The 22,500-nt window shown below is 39.1% G+C and overlaps 1 protein-coding gene across 6 annotated transcripts in view; it reads right to left on the bottom strand.

Annotated features, from left to right (window-relative positions):
- Ten-a (tenascin accessory) overlaps positions 1-22,500 on the bottom strand; it is a 1,550,399-nt gene that overhangs the window by 529,925 nt on the left and 997,974 nt on the right. For 5 of the 6 annotated variants that reach the window (XM_070084924.1, XM_070084928.1, XM_070084925.1 and 2 more), the window contains one exon: positions 16,509-16,532. The exons of the other annotated variant lie outside the window; for it this stretch is intronic. In XM_070084924.1, the coding sequence (XP_069941025.1) occupies positions 16,509-16,532 (24 nt within the window). The remainder of the gene's footprint in view (positions 1-16,508; positions 16,533-22,500) is intronic. 6 annotated transcript variants of the gene reach the window in all.

The following is a 22,500-nucleotide window of genomic DNA, read 5'->3' as shown; positions in this document are numbered from 1 at the left end:
GTGTGAAGGTTGGGTGGTAAATGCAGCAGCGAGGAGACGGTTGGAGGCAGTGGAGATGTCCTGTCTAAGGGCAATGTGTGGTGTAAATATTATGCAGAAAATTCGGAGTGTGGAAATTAGGAGAAGGTGTGGAGTTAATAAAAGCATTAGTCAGAGGGCAGAAGAGGGGTTGTTGAGGTGGTTTGGTCATTTAGAGAGAATGGATCAAAGTAGAATGACATGGAAAGCATATAAATCTATAGGGGAAGGAAAGAGGGGGTCGTCCTCGAAAGGGTTGGAAAGAGGGGGTAAAGGAGGTTTTGTGGGCGAGGGGCTTCGACTTCCAGCAAGAGTGCATGAGCGTGTTAGATAGGAGTGAATGGAGACGAATGATACTTGGGACCTGACGATCTGTTGGAGTGTGAGCAGGGTAATATTTAGTGCAGGGATTCAGGGAAACCGGTTATTTTCATATAGTCGGACTTGAGTCCTGGAAATGGGAAGTACAATGCCTGCACTTTAAAGGAGGGGTTTGGGATATTGGCAGTTTGGAGGGATATGTTGTGTATCTTTATACGTATATGCTTCTAAACTGTTGTATTCTGAGCACCTCTGCAAAAGCAGTGATAATGTGTGAGTGTGGTGAAAGTGTTGAATGATGATGAAAATATTTTCTTTTTGGGGATTTTCTTTCTTTTTTTGGGTCACCCTGCCTCGGTGGGAGACGACCGACTTGTTGAAATATATATATATATATATATATATATATATATATATATATATATATATATAAACACATGGACCGTTTCCCACCAAGGTAGGGTGGCCCGAAAAGGAAAAACTTTCACCATCATTCACTCAATCACTGTCTTGCCAGAAGCGCACTTACACTACAGTTATAAAACTGCAACATTAACATCCCTCCTTTAGAGTGCAGGCACTGTACATCCCATATCCAGGACTCAAGTCCGGTCTGCCGGTTTCCCTGAATCCCTTTATAAACATTACCCTGCTCACACTCCAACAGCACATCAAGTCCGAAAAACCATTTGTCTCCATTCGCTCTTACCTAACACGCTCACACATGCTTGTTGGATGTCCAAGCCCCTCGCACATAAAACCTTCTTTACCCCCTCCCTCCAACCTTTCCTAGGCCGACCTCTATCCCGCCTTCCCTCCACTACAGATTTATACACTCTCGAAGTCATTCTATTTTGGTCCATCCTCTCTACATGTCCGAACCACCTGAACAACCCCTCCTCAGTCCTCTGGATAATAGTTTTCGTAATCCTGCACCTCTTCCTATTTTCCAAACTACGAATTCTCTGCATTATATTCACACCACACATTGCCCTCATACACGACATATCCACTGCCTTTAGCCTTCTCCTGGTTGCAGCATTCACCACCCTTGTTTCACACCCATATATGAGCGTTGGTATAACTATACTCTCATACATTTCCCTCTTTGCTTCCAAGGACAAAGTTCTTTTTGTCTCCACAGACTCATTAATGCACCACTCACTTTTTTCTCCTCATCAGGTCTATGATTCACCTCATCCTTCAAAGACCCATCTGCTGACACGTCCACTCTTAAATATCTGAATACATTCACCTCCTCTATACTCTCTCCCTCCAACTTGATCTCCAATCTTTCATCACTTATTTTTTTTATCGTCAACTTACTCTTTCCTATATTCACTTTCAATTTTCTCCTTTTACATACCCTACCAAACCCATCCACCAACCGCTGCAACTTCTCTTCAGAATCTCCCTAAAGCACAGTGTTATCAGAAAAGAGCAAATGCGACAACTTCCACTTTGTGTTAGATTCTTTAAGTTGTAACGCCAAACCTTTTACCATCACCCGAGTATTCACTTCTCTTACAACTCCATCTATAAATATATTGAACAACCATGGTGAAATCACACATCCTTGTCTAAGGCCTACTTTTACTGAGAAATAATCTCCCTCTCTCCTACATACTATAAACTGAGCCTTACTACTCTCGTAAAAAATTTTCACTCCTTTCAATAACCCAGCTCATATTCCATACATTTGCAACATCTGCCACATTGCCCCCCTATCCACCCTGTCATATGCCTTTTCCAAATCCATAAATGCCGCTAAAACCTCTTTACCCTTATCTAGATACTGTTCACCTATATGTTTCACTGCTAAAACTTGGTCTACACACCCTCTACCCTTCCTAAAGTCTCGTTGTTCATCTGCTATCTTACTCTCCGTCTTACTCTTCATTCTTTCAATAATAACTCTCCCATACACTTTACCAGGCATACTCAACAGATTTATTCCCCTATTATTTTTGTATTCTCTTTTTGTCCCCTTTACCTTCATGCAAAGGAATTATGCATGTTCTCTGCCAATCCCTAGGTACCTTACCCTCTTCCATTTGTTTATTAAATAAAAGCACCAACCACTCCAAAACTATATCCCAACCTGCTTTTAACATTTATATCTTTATCTCATCAATCCAAACTGCTTTACCCCTTTTCGTTCTACCCATTGCCTCACGAACTTCCCCCACACTCACAACTCGCTCCTCCTCACTCCTACAAGATGTTATTCCTCCTTGCCCTATACACGAAATTACAGCTTCCCTATCTTCATCAATATTTAACAGTTCCTCAAAATATTTCCTCCCTCTTCCAATTACTTCTAACTCTCCATTTAATAACTCTACTCTCCTATTTTTAACTGTCAAATCCATTTGCTCCCTAGGCTTCCTCAACTTATTAATCTCACTCCAAAACTTTTTCTTATTTTCAACAAAATTTGTTGATAACATCTCACCCACTCTCTCATTTGCTCTCTTTTTACATTGCTTCACCACTCTCTTAACCTCTCTTTTTTTGTCCATATACTCCTCCCTCCTTGCATCACTTCTACTTTGTAAAAACCTCTCATATGCTTTTTCTCTCTTACTACACACTTTACATCATCATTCCACCAATCGCTCTTCATCCCTCCCGCACCCACTTTTCTGTAACCACATACCTCTGCTGAACACTCTAACACTACATTCTTAAACCTACTCCATACATCTTCAACCCTACTGCTTGTCGGTTCTTTGAACCATTCATCTACAAACCTACTGCTTATATTCTCACTAGCCCATCTATCCTCCAATAGTTGTTTATATCTTACCCTAACTGCTTCCTCCTTTAGCTTATAAACCTTCATCTCTCTCTTACCTGCTGCTTCCATTTCCCTTGTATCTCATCTGCCTTTTACTTTCATTGTAGCTACAACTAAAAAGTGATGTATCTGTGACCCCTCTATATACCCCTCTATATACATCTTGAAGTCTACCTAACAGTCTTTTATCTACCAATACGTAGTCCAACAAACTGTCATTATGCCCTGCATCATATCTTGTATACATTTTTATCCTCTTTTTTTAAATATATATTACCTATAACCAAACCCATTTCTATACAAAGTTCAATTGACGGGCCCCATTATCATTTGCACCTGGCACCCCAAACTTACCTACCACACCCTCTTTAAATGCTTCACCTACTTTATTGCACGTTGTTGGGGTGAATTCTTTTACCAGAATGCTTCTAACAGTCCATGAATTTTTAAATATTACTTGTATATTAAATCTTCTAAGAGCATTCGACAGGATAGATAAATTCTCGTTGTATGGGAGGACTAGGACATTCTGGGCTCTTAGATGATTTAATATACAAGTAGTATTTAAAAATTCAAGGACTGTTAGAAGCATTCTGATAAAGAATTCACCGCAACAACGTGCTGGTGGTGTCTACAGAGTTGGTTGCAATAGTTGCAGTCTCTCCTATTTGGGACAAACGGGAAAACCATTAGTAATGAGAATTTCCTAACCCTGTTATTCGATACATATAACACAGTAGTTGAAAGCGATTTTCAACCATATTAGAGCTTGTAAGAACCCGGCAAACTGGTAGGAAGCAAGAGCCACATTCCCTTGTTCTTCTTGGCTTGAAAGGAATATTGTAGAATCGGCAATTATTAAGCATGATAGGCAATCATTCAGTGGTGGCTCGTAGCTAAAATTAGTGGAGGTGCTGCTTCAGAAAAATTTTAGTCATTGTTTTAATATTGTGTAAAATAAAGGAACCGAAAAAAACTATGAATTAAAATAGCTGAAAGCATGATAATGATCTAATCCTACACTTTATCACAATCAAGACTATGGTCTATGGTTTTTAAGCACAACACACGTCGCTGAGTCAAAAAGAAACACTATCTTACACTGCACAACAGGGACGGCACTGCGTCAGCAACAGTGCTCTTTCTACCTAGCGTGCAGCGTCTTTTCTCAGACATGTGCACATGCACACAACAGCCAAGCACTGAGTCGCTGGAACTGTGAAGCGCACAGTTCCGTAAAAGGATTTTTGTAGTTTTTTCATATACTAGGGGATGGCTACTGACTAATATTAAGCTTAAGGATTATATAATGTACAAGTATAAAGAAAGAATTAAAAAACAAAAAAAAAGACTCATATTGAATGTTATCGATAATATCGAGTGAAAATATCGGGTGCTGCAGTTCCACAGTGCCTATACACGAGCCGCCACTGCACGATTCATTATACAATATCAGTGACGGGTTGTTCAAATTAGATGCGTTTTTAGTTGAGGCAATAGTACACAGTCTAAAATTAGGATCTTACACGAATGCATTAGATTGTCTTTAATGTAGTGCCACACCGAGGAAATAGGGACTAATTTTCCTGCAGTTTCTGAAGGTTGAACCAGAGTTTGCCTCAGAAATATGTGGGTTGAATAACTGTGCCCTTCATCCTTGTTACTGCAGAAGCCTCCCTCTTTAAATAAGTATATTTTAATGAGCCCCATTTAATTTACACAACTTTTTGAAGTCTCCCCTTTAAATGTTACCATTTTCTTGTCCACTTTAAATGGACACACATTCCCGTGGGTAGTTACCCAAAAATTGCCAGTGACTTCTTTATCACTGACAATATATTTATGTATGTAAAGTTAATGATAACATAGCAGAATATGACCGTGGTTTTTATTATTGCCACGTTAATTTCGTTTAGGCTATTACAATATCAATGCTTGTGGGATTTTTCTAATGCTATAATATTCATCCTTCTGGCTATGGGCACTGGTATGCCTAGGGGCACTTCCTGTACCCTTCTCTCTCTCTCTCTCTCTCTCTCTCTCTCTCTCTCTCTCTCTCTCTCTCTCTCTCTCTCTCTCTCCTTCACTCACTCCTGCAACATATGGGAATCTGTACTGAAGAAACGTTTAGCCACACAGTGGCTTCATCAGTCCAATACAAAGTAGAAAAGGGTAAGGAGAGGAGGAGTTTGAGGTAATCAGTCCTTCAGCCTGGAATCGATGTGTTCAGTCCATCATTCTTGTAGGGTTGGGTGGTCCTGTGGTTTAAAGCGTCATGTGGATTTCGCTTACCAAGAGGCAAGCCAGTACAACATGGGTTCGAATCCTTGGCTAGCGCCGTGTTGTTATTGATCAATACCACTCGTTCGTGGTTACAATAATATGTAAATGCTGCTCGTGAGGCTGGTACACCAAACAGGGATGAGAATGAAATTAGCTTAGAAGCTCCCACACCTCCATATGCCCTCGGATGGCGGCCCAACAGCTAGCATTGCTGGCTGCGCCATTCTTGTAGGGTTGGGTGGTCCTGTGGTTTAAAGCGTCATGTGGTTCTAGCTTACCATGAGGCAGGCCAGTACAACATGGGTTCGAATCCTTGGCTAGTGCAGTGTTGTTATTGATGTATATTTATACACACACACACACACACACACACACACACATATATATATATATATATATATATATATATATATATATATATATATATATATATATATATGAGCAGGGTAATATTTAGTGAAGGGATTCAGGGAAACCGGTTATTTTATATAGCCTGACTTGAGTCCTGGAAATGGGAAGTACAATGCCTGCACTCTAAAGGAGAGGTTTGGGATATTGGCAGTTTGGAGGGATATATTGTGTATTTTTATACTTATATACTTTTAAACTGTTGTATTCTGGGCACCTCTGCAAAAACAGTGATTATGTGTGAGTGAGGTGAAAGTGTTGAATGATGAAAGTATTTTCTTTTTGGGGGTTTTCTTTCTTTTTGGGTCACCCTGCCCTGTATGTATATTTTCAACAAACCGGCCGTATTCCACCAAGGCAGGGTGGCTCAAAAAGAAAAACGAAAGTTTCTCTTTTTAAATTTAATAATGTATACAGGAGAAGGGGTTACTAGCCCCTTGTTCCCGGCATTTTAGTCGCCTCTTACAACACACATGGCTTACGGAGGAAGAATTCTGTTCCACTTCCCCATGGAGATAAGAGGAAATAAACAAGAACAAGAACTAGAAAGAAAATAGAAGAAAACCCAGAGGGGTGTGTATATATATGCTTGTACATTTATGTGTAGTGTGACCTAAGTGTAAGTAGAAGTAGCAAGATGTACCTGAAATCTTGCATGTTTATGAGACAGAAAAAAGACACCAGCAATCCTCCCTAATAGAGCTAAATGGTTCAGATATGTTGATGATATTTTGTGTCTTATGCCCAAAAATGTAGATATACACCATTTCCTAGGAAAATTAAATAGCTTAGCCCATTCTATAAATTTTACTGTTGAGTTTGAAGAAAATAACTCATTGCCTTTTCTAGATGTTTTAATTATTAAGGGTAATAATGAATTCAAATTTAAAATTTACAGAAAACCTACAAATAACTGTTCCTATGTCCACTAGTATTCCTCGCATCAAGATAGTCAAACTGTCTGTTTTCTCATCAATGTTTTTGAGAGCTTTACGAATTTGTAGTCCTGAGTTCATAGATGAGGAAATATCCAAAATTTATGAAATAGGTAATGATTTAAAATACCCAAGAAATGTAATTGATAAGTCTTTTAAAGTTGCTAGAAATACTTTTTACAATCCAAAAAGGGACAACCAGCCTTATTCAACTAAAAATATGTTGGTTCTCCCTTACCATGAAAACTTGGTTGATATGCCTTCTCTTCTTAAGACTTTTAATATTAAAGTTGTATTCAAAAATCTTGATACAGTAAAAAAACTTTTGATAAAGAATTCCCCCCAAAATGCTGATGGATGTGTCTATAAGATTCCTTGTAAAATTTGCGATAAAGTTTATTACGGTCAAACTGGTAAAAATCTCGAACTAAGATTAAAACAACATAAATATAGCATTGGAACTGGACAAGATTCCAATGCTCTATTTATTCATGTAAGAGATTTTAACCATCCAATTGATTTTCAAGAAGTTGAGAAAGTTGTATTAAGCGAATCCTTGGTCCATGGTCAACAGGAATATAATTGAATCTTGTTTCATAAAAAGCAGTTTTGACAATAATATGAATATTTCCTTTGGTTAATATAAATTAGATCCATTTATAATTAATAGAATTTGGGAAGAATTTAATAATACACTGGACAAATAATTTTTAAATTTTCTTGGGAAGAATAGTTTGTGGGGTGAGTTGTGCAAAGGACCTATCCAAGTTGGGTCGGCGCGCGTCAGGTGTTTAACCGTTGTGGGATCTGATAGTGAGGTGCTGGCCAGACCCCTTATATAGCTTCCTTGGATGCTTTACTTTCATAGTTCCTTGATAATGTGAGTAGTCACGAAAGCGCTTGGAATTTCTCTATTCTTTCAGAGTGGTTGTTTTGCATATATATATATATATATATATATATATATATATATATATATATATATATATATATATATATATATATATATATATAAACACATCGGTCGTTTCCCACAAGGCTGGGTGGCCAGAAAAAGAAGAAACACTTTCATAATCATTCACTCCATCACCTTCTTGCCAGGGATGCGCCTACACTACCATTAAAAAACTGCAACACATTAACACTCGTCCTTCAGGGTGCAGGCACTATACTTCCCACCTCCAGGACTAAAGTCTGGCTACCTGGTTTTCCTGAATCTCTTCATAAATGTTGCTTGTGTCACAGTCGAAGAGTACGCCAAGTCATAAAAACCATTCGTCTCCAATCGCTCCTAACACACTCAAGCACGCTTGCTGGAAGTTCAAGCCCCTCGCACATAAAACCTCCTTTACCCTCTCCTTCCACTAGATATTTAAATGCCCTCCAAGTCATACTATTTTGTTCCATCCTCTCTAAATGTCCGAACCACCTAGACAACCCCTCCTCTCTCTTCTGTGTAATACTTTTAGAAACCCCGCACCTCCTTCTAATCTCCAAGTTACGGATTCTCTGCATTTTATACACACCACACATTGCCCTCTGGCAAGATATCTCCACTGCCTCCAGCCTTCTTGTTGCAACATTCACCACCTATGCTTTATACCCATAAGAGAGCGTTGGTATCACTATACTCTCATACATTCCCCTCTTTGCTACCATGCATAACTTTCTTTGTCTCAACAGATTCCTCAGTACTCCAATCACCTTTTTTTCTCTCATTAATTCTATGATTTACCTCATTTTTCATAAACCCACTTTTCACTAATTGTTTTGTTTTCCTCATTATCTTGTTGTTTCCTATGTTCACTTTTAATTTCCTTCTTTTACATACCCTACCAAACTCGTCCACCAACCTCTCCAACTTTTCTTCAGAATCTTCCAGGAGCACAGTGTCTTCAGCAAAAAACATCTGTGACATCTCCCACTTTGTGTTAGTTCCTCTCTCTTTTTAATCCCACATCTCATACCAACACCCAAGCATTCACTTCTTTTTCAACCCCATCTAAAAATATATAGAACAACCACAGTGACATCATGCATCCCTGTCTAAAGCCTTCTGTTACTGGGAAAAAATCTCCCTTTCCTCTACATGATCTAACCTGAGCCTAATTAGCCTCGGAAAAACTCTTCACTGCTCTCAGTAACCTACCACGTGGCTATTCCATACATTTGCCACATCTGATACATTACTCCCCTATCCACCCTATCATATGCCTTTTCCACATTCATTAATGCAACGCAAACCTCTTTACCCTTATCTAAGTACTGTTCATTTATATGCTTCACTGTAAACATTAGGTCTACACACCCCCTACCCTTCCTAAAGCCTCCCTGTTCATCTACGATCCTGCTCTCTATCTTACTCTTAATTCTTTCAATAACGACTATATCTGTTTGCTTTTATACACAGAAACTTTACATGCTCTCTACCAATTTCTAGGTACCTTCTCCTCTTCCACACATTTATTAAATAAAAGCACCAACCATTCCAAAAACTCCCTACCTGCTTTAAGATTTCTGCCTTTATCCCATCAATACCAACTTCTTTACCCCTTTCATTTTACCCTCTGTCTCACAGACCTCTCTCACACTCACAAATTAGCTTTTCCTCACTCGTACAAGATGTTATTTATACCTCCCGGCCCAATACATGAAGTACAAATTCCCTATCTTCATCAACATTTAACATTTTCTCAAAATTACTTTAATCTTCCCGATACATCCAACTCCCCATCTAATGACTCTCCTTTCCTATTTGAAACTGTCATATCCATTCGTTCCCTATGCTTTCCCAACTAATTAATCTCACCCCAAAACCTTTTCGTATTCTCTGCAATATTTGTTGACTGCATCTCACCCACTCCTTCATTTGCTCTCCTTTTACACTTCACCATTCTCTTAACCTCTCTCTGTCTCACCATATACTCCTCTCTCCTTGCATCACTTCATTATAAAAATCTCTCATATGGTAACTTTTTCTAACTCTTTACCTCATCGTTCCACCAGTCCCTTTTCTTCCCTCCTGCACCCACTTTCCTGTAACCACACACTCCTGCTTAATACTCTAACATTACATTCTTAAATCTACCCCGTACCTCTTCAACTTCAGCTTCGGCTAAGCGCCCATACTTATCGCAGGTCTAGTCTCGTGGTAAAGTACTGTGGACTCTGATATAGAGTTAGCAGGTTCGAGTCCTGCTGTGGACGTTGAGACAATGTATATATATATATATATATATATATATATATATATATATATATATATATATATATATATATAATTTATTTATTTATATGGAGAAATTACCTCTAAGCAAGGGGGTCATGACCCCTCCCTCTTTTCTACAGCGCTCCAGATGGAGGGAAATCATACAGCATACTCGAAGTCTCAACAAGTTGTCATACTAGACTGGAGGTCGCGATATCACACATTTCCTTCTACCAATAAGGACTGCGAAACAACTCACCTACGTGTTTGCCCGAGAAAAACTTCTATTCAAAACGTCCCAAATAATAGGTTGTTTCTTTGTGTTAGTGTTGAACACGTCAGCGGTAATTTAGTACTTGATATAGTAAGCCCATATTCACTCCTTTAGAAATACACCTTTGATTATTTAAGAATTTCATTCATGAAAAAAAAATTAAAAACTTCATTAAAAATACCATTCATTTTTTATTTTACCTTCGTTTGATGCTGAAATCATATTCTTGATAAAAACCTATTTCTAAAATAATGACCATCAACTACTACTGGAAAATTTGGAAATCTTTATGACCAAGTTTCTTTTTGAGTTTCTTAAATAATCCTGTTATATTAAATTTTGTCTGTTATATTAAATTTCCTTATTATTAGTTTTTTAGTAGGTACTCCGTCTGGAATGACTGGATGAAAACCATCGTAGTTAGGTCTCAGAGTGGTTTCTTTCCTTTTCTTATTACCCATAGAGATATGTTGACTGATCTCACTGCTTTTCCGCACATTATTCTTAGTTATTTCTTTTTCTGCTGCGTGGTTTTTTTCTACTTGTTGATGGTCTGCTCAGACTCCCCAGCCTTCAAGTAGCTCTTCACACTCTAATGTAAGGTTCTTGAATCCTATGCGCAGGTCTTTGCATATTTCTATCAACTTTCGTGAATGTTTCTCTGAATTTCTCTTTGGTAATTACCACTTTGTAATTTCCTATTTGTAGCTACAGATCCAGAACTAATCTCACGGTGTATTGTCTTCTATATTTAGTCTCTTAAAAAGCTAATTAAAATTGCCAGAGGTTGTAGCCTTTTCAGTTTGCTTTATAATTCATTCCGTTGTTATACAATTCTATTTGAAAGCCATCTTTTCTTCCTCTCAGATAAAAATGGCCTCCTTAGTAGTCTAAATTAAGGGCTCACTTTGAACATTTGGTCTAACGACTGCAACCTCTTTGTTGAAGCCATTTGACAATATTGGCTTCAGTAACAACTACAACCTTAATTCAGTGTTAGCGCCCCAGACTACAATTACATTTGCACAAATTTTTAAACAGAAATTCTCTCACCAGTAGTTGAGAACGTAATTACCACTTTATAGCTCTTGGCCTTCTAAGACATGTCAGTGCATGACAGACTAACAGTAGCTCCAACGTGGGTTCAGGTCTTGCTCGTTCCTTTAAATCTGCAGTTGGATATAGGATGAGCCACTGTTACTTTTTCTGCAGTGGCAACTGATTAAAAAAAAAAAAATTCTCGATATTGTTCAGAACTCTCACCACAAAGTCAAAGTCAGTCTGCGGACATTAATTGTAATATTTTATTTTTCTATAAGTGTACACACAAACAAATACACACAGAAAACATACACACACACACACACACACACATACACATACACACACACACACACACACACACACACACACACACACACACACACAAAACACACACACACACACACACACACACACACACACACACACACACACACACACACACACACACACACACAAAACACACACACACATACACACACATACACACACACACACACACACACACACACACACACACACACACACACACACACACACACACACACACACACACACACACACACACACACACACACACACACACACACACACACACACACACACACACTCACTCACTGGTGGGGAGGAGTGGATTGAAGAGCAGTGCAAAAGGATGGAACAAGAGTGGGAGAGAAAACTAGGACAGCTTTCTACAAAAATGGAGAAAGCTTTCTGTGAAATTGGAAAAGAGGTTGGAGGAGGGGAAGAAGAAATGGGAGTCTCAAGTCGAAACTGCAGGAGCCAGGATAAGGGTTCTAGAAGATGGGGTAAGCAGGCTGAAGCGAGTTGCAGGGGTATTGACCAGAGACGACACAGCATATGAAGCTGGGAGGCCCAACGGGAAGGAAGGAGGAATAACTTACACTAAGGCCACATCAGCCTACTAAGCAGGACCAAGGAGTTAAGGGGGAGAGCAGCTGGGTGCAGGTGGAGAGGGGGATAGGTCAAATGCAGTGGCACGAACATGCCACCAAGAGCTACTGGAAAAAACAAGGGAGAAAATGGCCATGTACAGACAGGAACCACAGTCACAGAGAGAAAGGCATTGGGAGGAGGAGAGGGTGAAGTCAGTTCATGGGCTTCAGGAGAGGAAGGGAAGGACTCATACTTAAAGGCGGCAGGCAGAAACAAAGGAGATTGAGAACATCATCACAGAAATAGGTGAAGAGGACATGTCGAGATAGTAAATTTTCAGAGAATAGAAGGGTATTTGAAGGGGAGAAAACGACCAATCAAGCAGATTTTCAGGACAGAAACAGTGTGGAACAAGATCCTCCAAGAGAAACCACGGTTGAAGGACTCTGCAGAATACAAGAGGGTGTTCCGAGACCGAGACAGAACACAAACAGAACGAGAGCTGAAGGACATGGCACAAAAGCGAAAGGAGCTAGGAGGAGAGACAAGGACAGAATCAGCAGAGGACAACTGGAGCAGGGCAGAGCAACATGAGCAAGCACACACAGAACCATCCCCAGAACCCCCACAACTAATCATGCTATCCCAACACAAACCACAATCCACACCCACAGCTCCCACCCAACACTCAGTTATAGAATCCCACAGTACACTGCCAGGTCCTGCACCCTCACAGACCCCCCAAAACACAGTATTGGAGAGGAAACTGAAAGTATGGTACACAAACGCTGATGGAATAACAAATAAGTGGGAGTGGCATGAAAGAGTCATAGAGGCATCACTGGACATCATAGCTCTCACAGAAACCAAGCTCACAGGTATAACAGATGCCATTTTTCCAACAGGATATCTGATCCTGAGGAAAGACAGAGGGAAGAGAGGGGGTGGAGGAGTGACACTGGTCAAAAACCAATGGGATTTTGATGAGATGGAGGGAGGAGACAGCGGAGAAGCAAGGGATTACATAGTAGGAACGCTTCAGTCTGGAGGTCCCAAGGTGTTAATTGCAGTGATGTATAACCCACCACAGAGTAGCATGAGGCCAAGGCAAGAGTATGATGAGAGTAATAGAGCGATGGTTGACACGCTGGCTGAAGTGGCCAGAAGGGTTCATGCGAGCAGGGCAAAGCTGCTGATCATGGGGGACTTCAACTACAAAGAAATAAATTAGGAGAACTTGGAGCCACATGGGGGCCCAGAAATGTGGACAGCTAGGATGATGGAGGTGGTACTGGAAAACCTCATGTACCAACACTTAAGGGACACTACCAGAGAGAGAAAGGAGAGGATAAACCAGCGAGATATTAAGGACATCACATGTGAAAGACCCCTTGGGGCCAGCGATCATGTGGTTTTAAGATTTGAATACACAGTTAAGTTGCAAGCGGAGGGGGGAGCAGGAAGAGCCGGACGAATGAAACCAAACTACAAGAAGGGGGACTACGCAGAAATGAAGAACTTCCTGAATGGGGTTCAGCGGGACAGAACTGGCAGGGAAGTCAGTAACCGAGATGATGCAATACCTGACAACAATATGCAAGGAAGCTGAGGTGTGTACCCAAGGGTAACAGAAATAATGAAAAAGCCAGGATGAGCCCATGGTTCACCCAAAGGTGTAGGGAGGCCAAAATCAAGTGCGCTAGGGAATGGAAGAAGTATAGAAGGCAAAGGACCCAGGAGAATAAGGAAAGCAATCGTAGAGCCAGAAATGAGAAGTATGTGAGGAGCTCAACATGAGATCCAAGGAAGTGTTCACAGAGGAGACAGAAGGGACTCCAGAAAGAGGGAGAGGTGGGGTACGCCACCAAGTGTTGGACACAATACATACAGCTGAGGAAGAAGTGAAGAGGCTGCTGAGTGAACTAGACACCTCAAAGGCAATGGGGCTGGATAACACCTCTCCATGGGTCCTGAGAGAGGGTGCAGAGGTGCTCTGTGTACCCACAACAATATTCAACACATCTATCGAAACAGGGAGATTACCTGAGGCATAGAAGAGCAAATGTAGTCCCTTTTTTTAAAAAAAAGGAGACAGACAAGAAGCACTAAACTATAGACAAGTATCACTGACAGGTATAGTATGCAAAGTCATGGAGAAGATTATCAGAAGAGTGGTGTAACACCTAGAAAGAAATGAGCTTATCAACAACAGCCAACACGGTTTCAGGGACGGGAAATCCTGTGTCACAAACCTACTGGACTTCTATGATAAGGTGACAGCAGTAAGACAAGAGAGAGAGGGGTGGGTAGATTGCATTGTCTTGAATTGCAAGAAGGCGTTTGACACAGTTCCACACAAGAGATTAGTGCAAAAACTGGAGGACCAGGCAGGGATAAGAAGGAAGGCACAACAATGGATCAGGGAATACCTATCAGGAAGGCAGCAGCGAGTCATGGTACGAGGCGAGGTGTCAGAGTGGGCGCCTGTGACGAGTGGGGTTCCACAGGGGTCAATCCTAGGACCGGTGATGTTTCTGGTATTCGTGAACATGACGGAAGAAACAGACTCCGAAGTCTCCCTGTTTGTAGATGTGAAGTTGATGAGAAGAATTCAGTCGGACGAGGACAAGGCAGAACTACAATGGGATCTGGACAGGCTGCAAGCCTCGTCCAGCAATTGGCTCCTGGAGTTCAACCCCACCAAGTGCAAAGTTATGAAAATTGGAGAAGGGAAAAGACTGCAGACGGAATACAGTCTAGGGGGCCAGAGCCTACAAACCTCAGTCAGGGAAAAAGATCCTGGGGTGAGTATAACACAAGGCACAACCCCTGAGGCACACATCAACCAAATAACTGCTGCAGCATATGGACGCCTAGCAAACCTCAGAACAGTATTCCGCCATCTTAATCAAGAATCGTCCAGGACCCTGTACGTTGTGTACGTTAGGCCCATATTGGAGTATGCGGCACCAATTTGGAACCCATATCTAGCCAAGCACGTAAAGAAACTAGAGAAAGTGCAAAGATTTGCAACAAGACTAGTCCCAGAACTAAGGGGATGTCCTACGAGGAAAGGTTAAGGGAAATCGACCTGACGACATTGGAGGACAGGAGAGATAGGGGAACATGATAACGACATATAAAATACTGAGAGGAATTGACAAGGTGGAGAGAGACAGAATGTTCCAGAGATGGGATACAGCAACAAGGGGACACAGTTGGAAATGAAGACACAAATGAATCGCAGGGATGTTAGGACGTACTTCTTCAGTCACAGAGTAGTCAGGAATTGGTATAGTTTGGGAAGCGATGTATTGGAGGCAGGATCCATTCATAGCTTTAAGAAGAGGTATGATAAAGCTCATGGTGCAGGGAGAGTGACCTAGTACCGACCAGTGTAGAGGCAAATAGGTGAGTAGAAATAGGTGAGTACACAGACACAAGGAAAACTAAAAATGAAGAGAAATTTCTATGGAGCCTAATAACTTCTGCCACTTATGAAATATTAAAACTGATCGTAGAAGGAAACATAGTGAAAAAGTAACAACTGAATATTCCTAGAAACATAAACAAACATATTTCAAGAGTAAATGGAATCAATACTGCATTAATCTCAAAAAGACTTTTAGAGAGACCTCTGTATAGGAAATGTTAACATTAAGTGTTATAGCAATTACAAAGAGGGAAAATGCAGAAAAAAATTGCAACTATTCATTGTTGAGAAGAATTATATTATGTAATTGTTGGTGTGATATACAGTGTAAAATAGCGAAATAGTTGAAATATGTGATGTATTATGTGGCGTAAAACGAGTGCAATGGTGTAATAAGTGGTTCGGCTTATGGAGGACGAGGTAGTGTACTAACAGTATCTGTGAAAGAATTCCTACTTTCACTGACAAACATATATTGAGCTTTTAAAGGAAGAGCCACATCCATGAAGGAAACCATTCGTACGTGTTGATGCACAACCCATCGTTTAACAATACTGGGGAGAGACAAGAGCTTGGCATGTTGAATTAAGAACTAATACATTAAAATATTTACTTCAAAGCTGACCAAGATAAAGCAAAAAATATTATAGTATGAGAAATTAACTTGTTGGGCGAGACGCCGATACGTAGAATGACACAAGCCTGCGGAAGTAAACCTTATTTGGACAACGTTTCACTCAAGGTGTAATGATTGGGAAGAACCTCCACCGAGCAAGACGTCAGCCAAATAAGTGATTGTTCTGTATGCTTGTATTTTTCCATAGTATAGGATAGTAAATCAGAAATGGAGTGGATGCAGCAACACACTCGAGTGAGAGAAGGCAACGTACCAGCTAGACGGCACCCAGTGTTTACTGGAAAAAAAGAAGAATTTCTCTGTGTGAATTATGTAAACTCGCATGGATAAAGTGGTTTATGTACTATTAGAATAATGTTGGTAGCAAATTATAACTTAGACAAGGAGAGACATACTAAATAATACAATGTACAACAAAGGTAGGCAGGCTAATCTAACAGAGTTTTCAGACAACTATAAGAAAGTATTACAGTACAGTAATATATTTATGTAACATATATGACACTGACACAAAATAATTCAGTTCTAAAATGAGAAACAGAAATAAATTAAAATCAGATCAGAAACAACTGCCTGAAAGTCACGAAAAAGAAACACAAACCTGAAATCAATAAAGCTTTTAAACTCTGAAAATTATGTGAGGAAGAAAAATGAAGCCAGGAACGAATATTCTAAATATACAATTAAATAGATTTGTAGGAAAAAAACAGTACTATCAAAAACTGGTGGAAACCTAACTTTAAATTCAAACTGTCAAAATAAAAGATAAGAGAAAATTTGAGAGCCCAAACATAATGAATAAAAATGTTTGATATTTCAACTCTTGAATTTAAGAAGAAAATGTACGTGACATATAAATATGAAATTCCACAATGTATTTACAAACGAACACGCACACCATGAACTGGACCATAACTGCCAACACTAAAATTAGAACGACACCTTCGAAATATATAGAGAATGTTTGGAAAAGGTTCATAATTTCAATTGGAGAAAGTAATTCTTAAACGAATGAAAAAAAATCACTAAAATATGGTGTGAAAATAAAAAAAATACCGAAAAGCGTAAAAATTCTTGGAGAACATGAATATATATATATATATATACATATATATATATATATATATATATATATATATATATATATATATATATATACACTCAACTGACCCAATAATCTTATGCATATTTTAAAATTTGGATTACAAGAATCTTTCAAAATACGGGAATCAAGTGCGCAAGTAGAATAATAAATGAATGATGAAGGTTAATGTAGAAAAATATAATGAAAATAAAATTAGAATGAAAGAATCCATAAACAGCCCATGATGTATGATAAGATCCTAGTAATATCTAATGCGAAGAATAACCTTAAATTTATTATAGAAACAAAAACAAGTAAAGATTACTTTCATTCCATTTTATCAAACTTTTAAGAGTCACTCACCAACATTTTGGAAATTGGTAAATTAGATTAAGTTTTTATATTTAATGATGACTTGTATTCGCAGACAGCTGGGGTTGCTATGGTTCACTTCTTGGTCCATTATTTTGCAAAGGCTTTGTTGTTTTTATTATTACAAAGATATGGTTACACAGGTGTTCACATGGCTTTAAAACTTTTATTGGTATGTGGATAACTTTTCTCATTTTTATTTTTAAAGATTTATGACAATTACGTAGATTTGTAACATTTCTCAACTTGAAACACCTTAACATTAAAGGTACATGTGAAACTGAAGAAAATTCAACACTGGTATTTCTGGATACTTTCATTATGAATATCAATGGAACGTTTGAACCTGAATAGAGAACACTAACATTTACTAAGTTAGGTTCAAATTACCCTAGTTAATGTGCTGTATTATATAATGTTAATATTGATATAGTCTTTATTATTAGAGTTTGTATTTGTTCAAATTCTGATCTGCTTTGCATTGAAGTTAATCAATTGTTTAATTATTTTCTACATTATGCTTTTCCAAATCATTTATTATAAAGTCCGCTGAGAAAGCTTTCGTACAACAATCTGTATCATCATAGTCTTTAAATATACATAATACGTTAGTCTATCTTACGTAACATTATTACTCACATTATCAAAGAAGTGAGTAATATACTGGAGTTCTCATTTCCACAAATTTAATTCAACTTTCATTCCATAATCAACATAGTATCAGTACTTTCAAGCAGAGTGAATCCTCCGCTTTGTGAGCCAGGGCCTCCTGTTGTCTGTTCGAGGTGTGATGTTCGATATGTAGGTAGTACCTCATGATATTTCAAACATCTCTTCTCAGAATACTTGTATAGGTATAAATCTTTCCTTACTGCATTGCTCCTATCGAGACCTCAAATTGTAAATAGAGATCACTGATGACGACGACGATTACTACTATTACTGTTACTACTACTATTATTACTACTACTACTACTACTTCGAGTACTTTCTTCTATTACTTTCTTCTTGAGGATATGTGCACTTTTCTGAGAGGTTCACTGTCCTCGTCACGATAACTTCACCAGCTGTGATGTGCAGCGACTCTGGCTGTGTTAATTCAGTGAAGGTTTTAATCACTGTGACTTAACCAACAGTCCTCTTACCTCTGGAAACTTGACAGGTCAGACCTCAACACCTCAGAGACGCGACGTAATCATCTCAGCATCCCTGTACACACTGAGAACAGTTCTCGACATCCTTACAACTGTTCAAGCAGAAAAAAATTTCTGCTGTTGCATGAATTTTTATATCTTGTGTTAGTTCACTGTTTCATTAGTTATTGCAACATAGTAAAGTTTTAGTGGTTAACTTTAGTTTATTTTTTACTTAGTTTATTTTTTACTTTGTTTTAAAAAACGAACGTATTTGTCTTTTGTGTGAAAATTACATATATTCTACTTGGTATAATTTTTTTTTATATTATAGCGCTGATGATGGGGATTTAAGACTGAGATGTTTGGAAATGTAAAATGAAAATATGTTTATGAATTTCAAGAGGAAAATCTATCTCCATTATATTTATGTCGTGCCGAATAGGTAAAACTTGCTAGTTTCGCTTAAATAGCAACGCTCTTCTTGCCGAATAAGGCAAGCGAAAATTTGTGTATGCAACAATTTCGCAAAAATCATTCTGAACCTAACGAAAAAATATATTTCATTGTGTTTATTATTAAATTACTGTAAACGTATCTAAAATATATTTGGTTGGATTAGCCTAAATTAAATTGCGCTTGTTATAATAAGGTTAGGTAAGTTTTCTAAGGTTCTTTTGGCACAAAATTATTAATTTTTACATTAACATAAATGAAAAAATATATATATCTTTAAAAATATAAGAGAAAATTTTAGAAAGGACTTCATTTTAACTTTGTTCTTGCTAATTGGCTAATTTTACCTATTTGGTATGACATTATATATATATATATATATATATATATATATATATATATATATATATATATATATATATATATATATATATATATATATATATATATATATAATATAAAATATATATATATATATATATATATAATATAAAATATATATATATATATATATATATATATATATATATATATATATATATATATATATATATATATATATATATATATAATAAATGCCACAAAGACCTATATATATATATATATATATATATATATATATATATATATATATATATATATATATATATATATATATATATATATATATTAAATGAAAGCCCATAAAGAGTAATAAAACAGGAACAGGTAAGGGTATTCTAACAGGAAACAGGTAATTACAAAACTGTAATTACAAACAGAAAAATTACACACACCTCATGAACGGGTAAGAGGAAGAGGCACAAACAGAAGAAAAGATCACGAAAAAGAAAAGATGGAAGGAGAAAAGGGACGAAGAAGAGACAATTTTTTAATTCCGATAAATAGTCGGAGTGGGGAAAAGAGAGGGAAAGGAAATGGAGGTTGGGGAAGATGGGATGTAGGAGTGTGGGGGAGAGTACTAAGACTTTAGGGGATTAACAAGAAGTTGCGAAAGGAATATATTGTTACAGTGGGAGACTCACAATAGATCCCTCCCTCTCTCTCTCTCTCTGTCTCTCTCTCTCTCTCTCTCTCTCTCTCTCTCTCTCTCTCTTTCTTTCTCTACCTCTCTCTCTCTCTCTCTTTCTCTCTCTCTCTTTCTCTCGCTCCCTCGCTCTCTACCTATCTCCTCCCTTCCCTTTCTCTCTCCCTTCATCCTTTACCCTTCCTCTCCCTCTCCTCCATCCCTCTCACTCTCCATCCTTTTCCTCTTCCTACTCTCCCTCTCTCCTCTCTGCCTGTCTTGAAGGTTGGCATGGAAAGTGATCCGGGTGATGCAAGGTTAATATGAATAAGGAAGATGAGAGATATTAAGTTTGCTTTTTAGTGAAGCTGCCTTACTTAAGCATGTTGTTGACTCGAACACCGAGGAGAAACATGACTCTTCTTCCCTCAAACTCATCTTCTGTTCTGTTGTGCGGCCCTGCTGTGCGGCCCTGTTGTGTGGTCCTGTTGTGTGGTCCTGTTGTGTGATCCAGTTGTGTGGTCCTGTTGTGTGATCCTGTTGTGTGGTCCTGTTGTGCGGCCCTGTTGTGTGGTCCTGTTGTGTGGCCCTGTTGTGTGGCCCTGTTGTACGGCCCTGTTGTGTGGCCCTGATGTGCGGCCCTGTTTTGTGGTGATGTTGTGTGTCCCTGTTGTGTGTGACTTTATTGTGCAATCCTGTGGTGTGATCTAATTATGTGGCCCTTATGTATGGCCAGGTTGTGTGCCCTCTTGTCTGGGAAGCAACAACAACAACAGCATAAGGACACACAACAGGATTCAGGCGCCCCCCACTCCATATAACCACAGCTCACTCACCCGCTATCCCCCTCACCACCTTGGTCCCCCTTCCCTCCGCCCCCACAACCACCTGGAGACCTGGAGTTTACCTGGAGAGAGTTCCGGGGGTCAACGCCCCCGCGGCCCGGTCTGTGACCAGGCCTCCTGGTGGATCAGAGCCTGATCAACCAGGCTGTTGCTGCTGGCTGCACGCAAACCAACGTACGAGCCACAGCCCGGCTGATCCGGAACTGACTTTAGGTGCTTGTCCAGTGCCAGCTTGAAGACTGCCAGGGGTCTGTTGGTAATCCCCCTTATGTGTGCTGGGAGGCAGCTGAACAGTCTCGGGCCCCTGACACTTATTGTATGGTCTCTTAACGTGCTAGTGACACCCCTGCTTTTCATTGGGGGGATGGTGCATCGTCTGCCAAGTCTTTTGCTTTCGTAGTGACAAGATTTTCTGGGTGGCTGACCCCGGAGAGTCAGCCACCCAGGATAACCCAAGAAAGTCAGTGCGTCATCGAGGACTGTCTGACTTATTTCCACTGGGGTCCTCAATCTTGTCCCCCAGGATGCGACCCACACCAGTCGACTAACACCCAGGTACCTATTTGCTACTAGGTGAACATGACGACAGGTGTAAGGAAACACGTCGAAATATTTCCACCCCGCCGGGAATTGAACCCGGGCCCTCCGTGTGTGAAGCAAGAGCTGTTGCCACCAGGCCACCGGGACAGTAATAACACGCCCTCGCAATAACTAATTACTATTGCAACTACACGGGTAATAACAGATTAGGTAACAAGAACCTTCCCATCAAAAGAGGCAAAGCCAATAATGTTAATAAAACACTTAAATTCTCTAAATGAGAATAGTGCTGAGCACTAACAACCCATATCTAAGGCAGACGAAGTTACGAATCAGAATAATATACAGGGAACCTTCACTGCCAATATCAAATCTTAAATTAAAATTTCTCACCTGCATTCGGGGAGTGCAATAAACATGTGATAATTTACGCTATGCTGAAAGTATTTGTTGTAAAACGGCACAAGGAAATTATTAAGTAGGAGAGCGAGAGGCGAAGTACTCTGCAAAATACCAGCAATGAGAAGCAGAGATGCAATAAGTACACTGAGAAGTATTCAAGTGAAAAAAGTGTCAACGAGGTAAAGTCAGTTGATCAGATGAAAATGCTGGCCCACAGATGGTTCCAACTTCATCCTGTTCCCTACTTGTATGTTTCAAAACAATAAAAATGCTTTCAAACGAGCTGATGTAGATAACAGCTCTAAGCTTGTCAATAAAGCTAGGGATCCTTAACCTAACCTTGTCAAACCTTGTGAAAAAAAAAAAAAAAAAAAAAAAAAAAAATTTGAATGCCCTTCCTTCAAATG

This window comes from Cherax quadricarinatus, chromosome 14 (assembly GCF_038502225.1).
Source record: "Cherax quadricarinatus isolate ZL_2023a chromosome 14, ASM3850222v1, whole genome shotgun sequence".
Taxonomy (NCBI): Eukaryota; Metazoa; Arthropoda; class Malacostraca; order Decapoda; family Parastacidae; genus Cherax; species Cherax quadricarinatus.
Note: the sequence above shows the minus strand (reverse complement) of the source record. Positions and strands in the feature narration are given on the sequence as shown.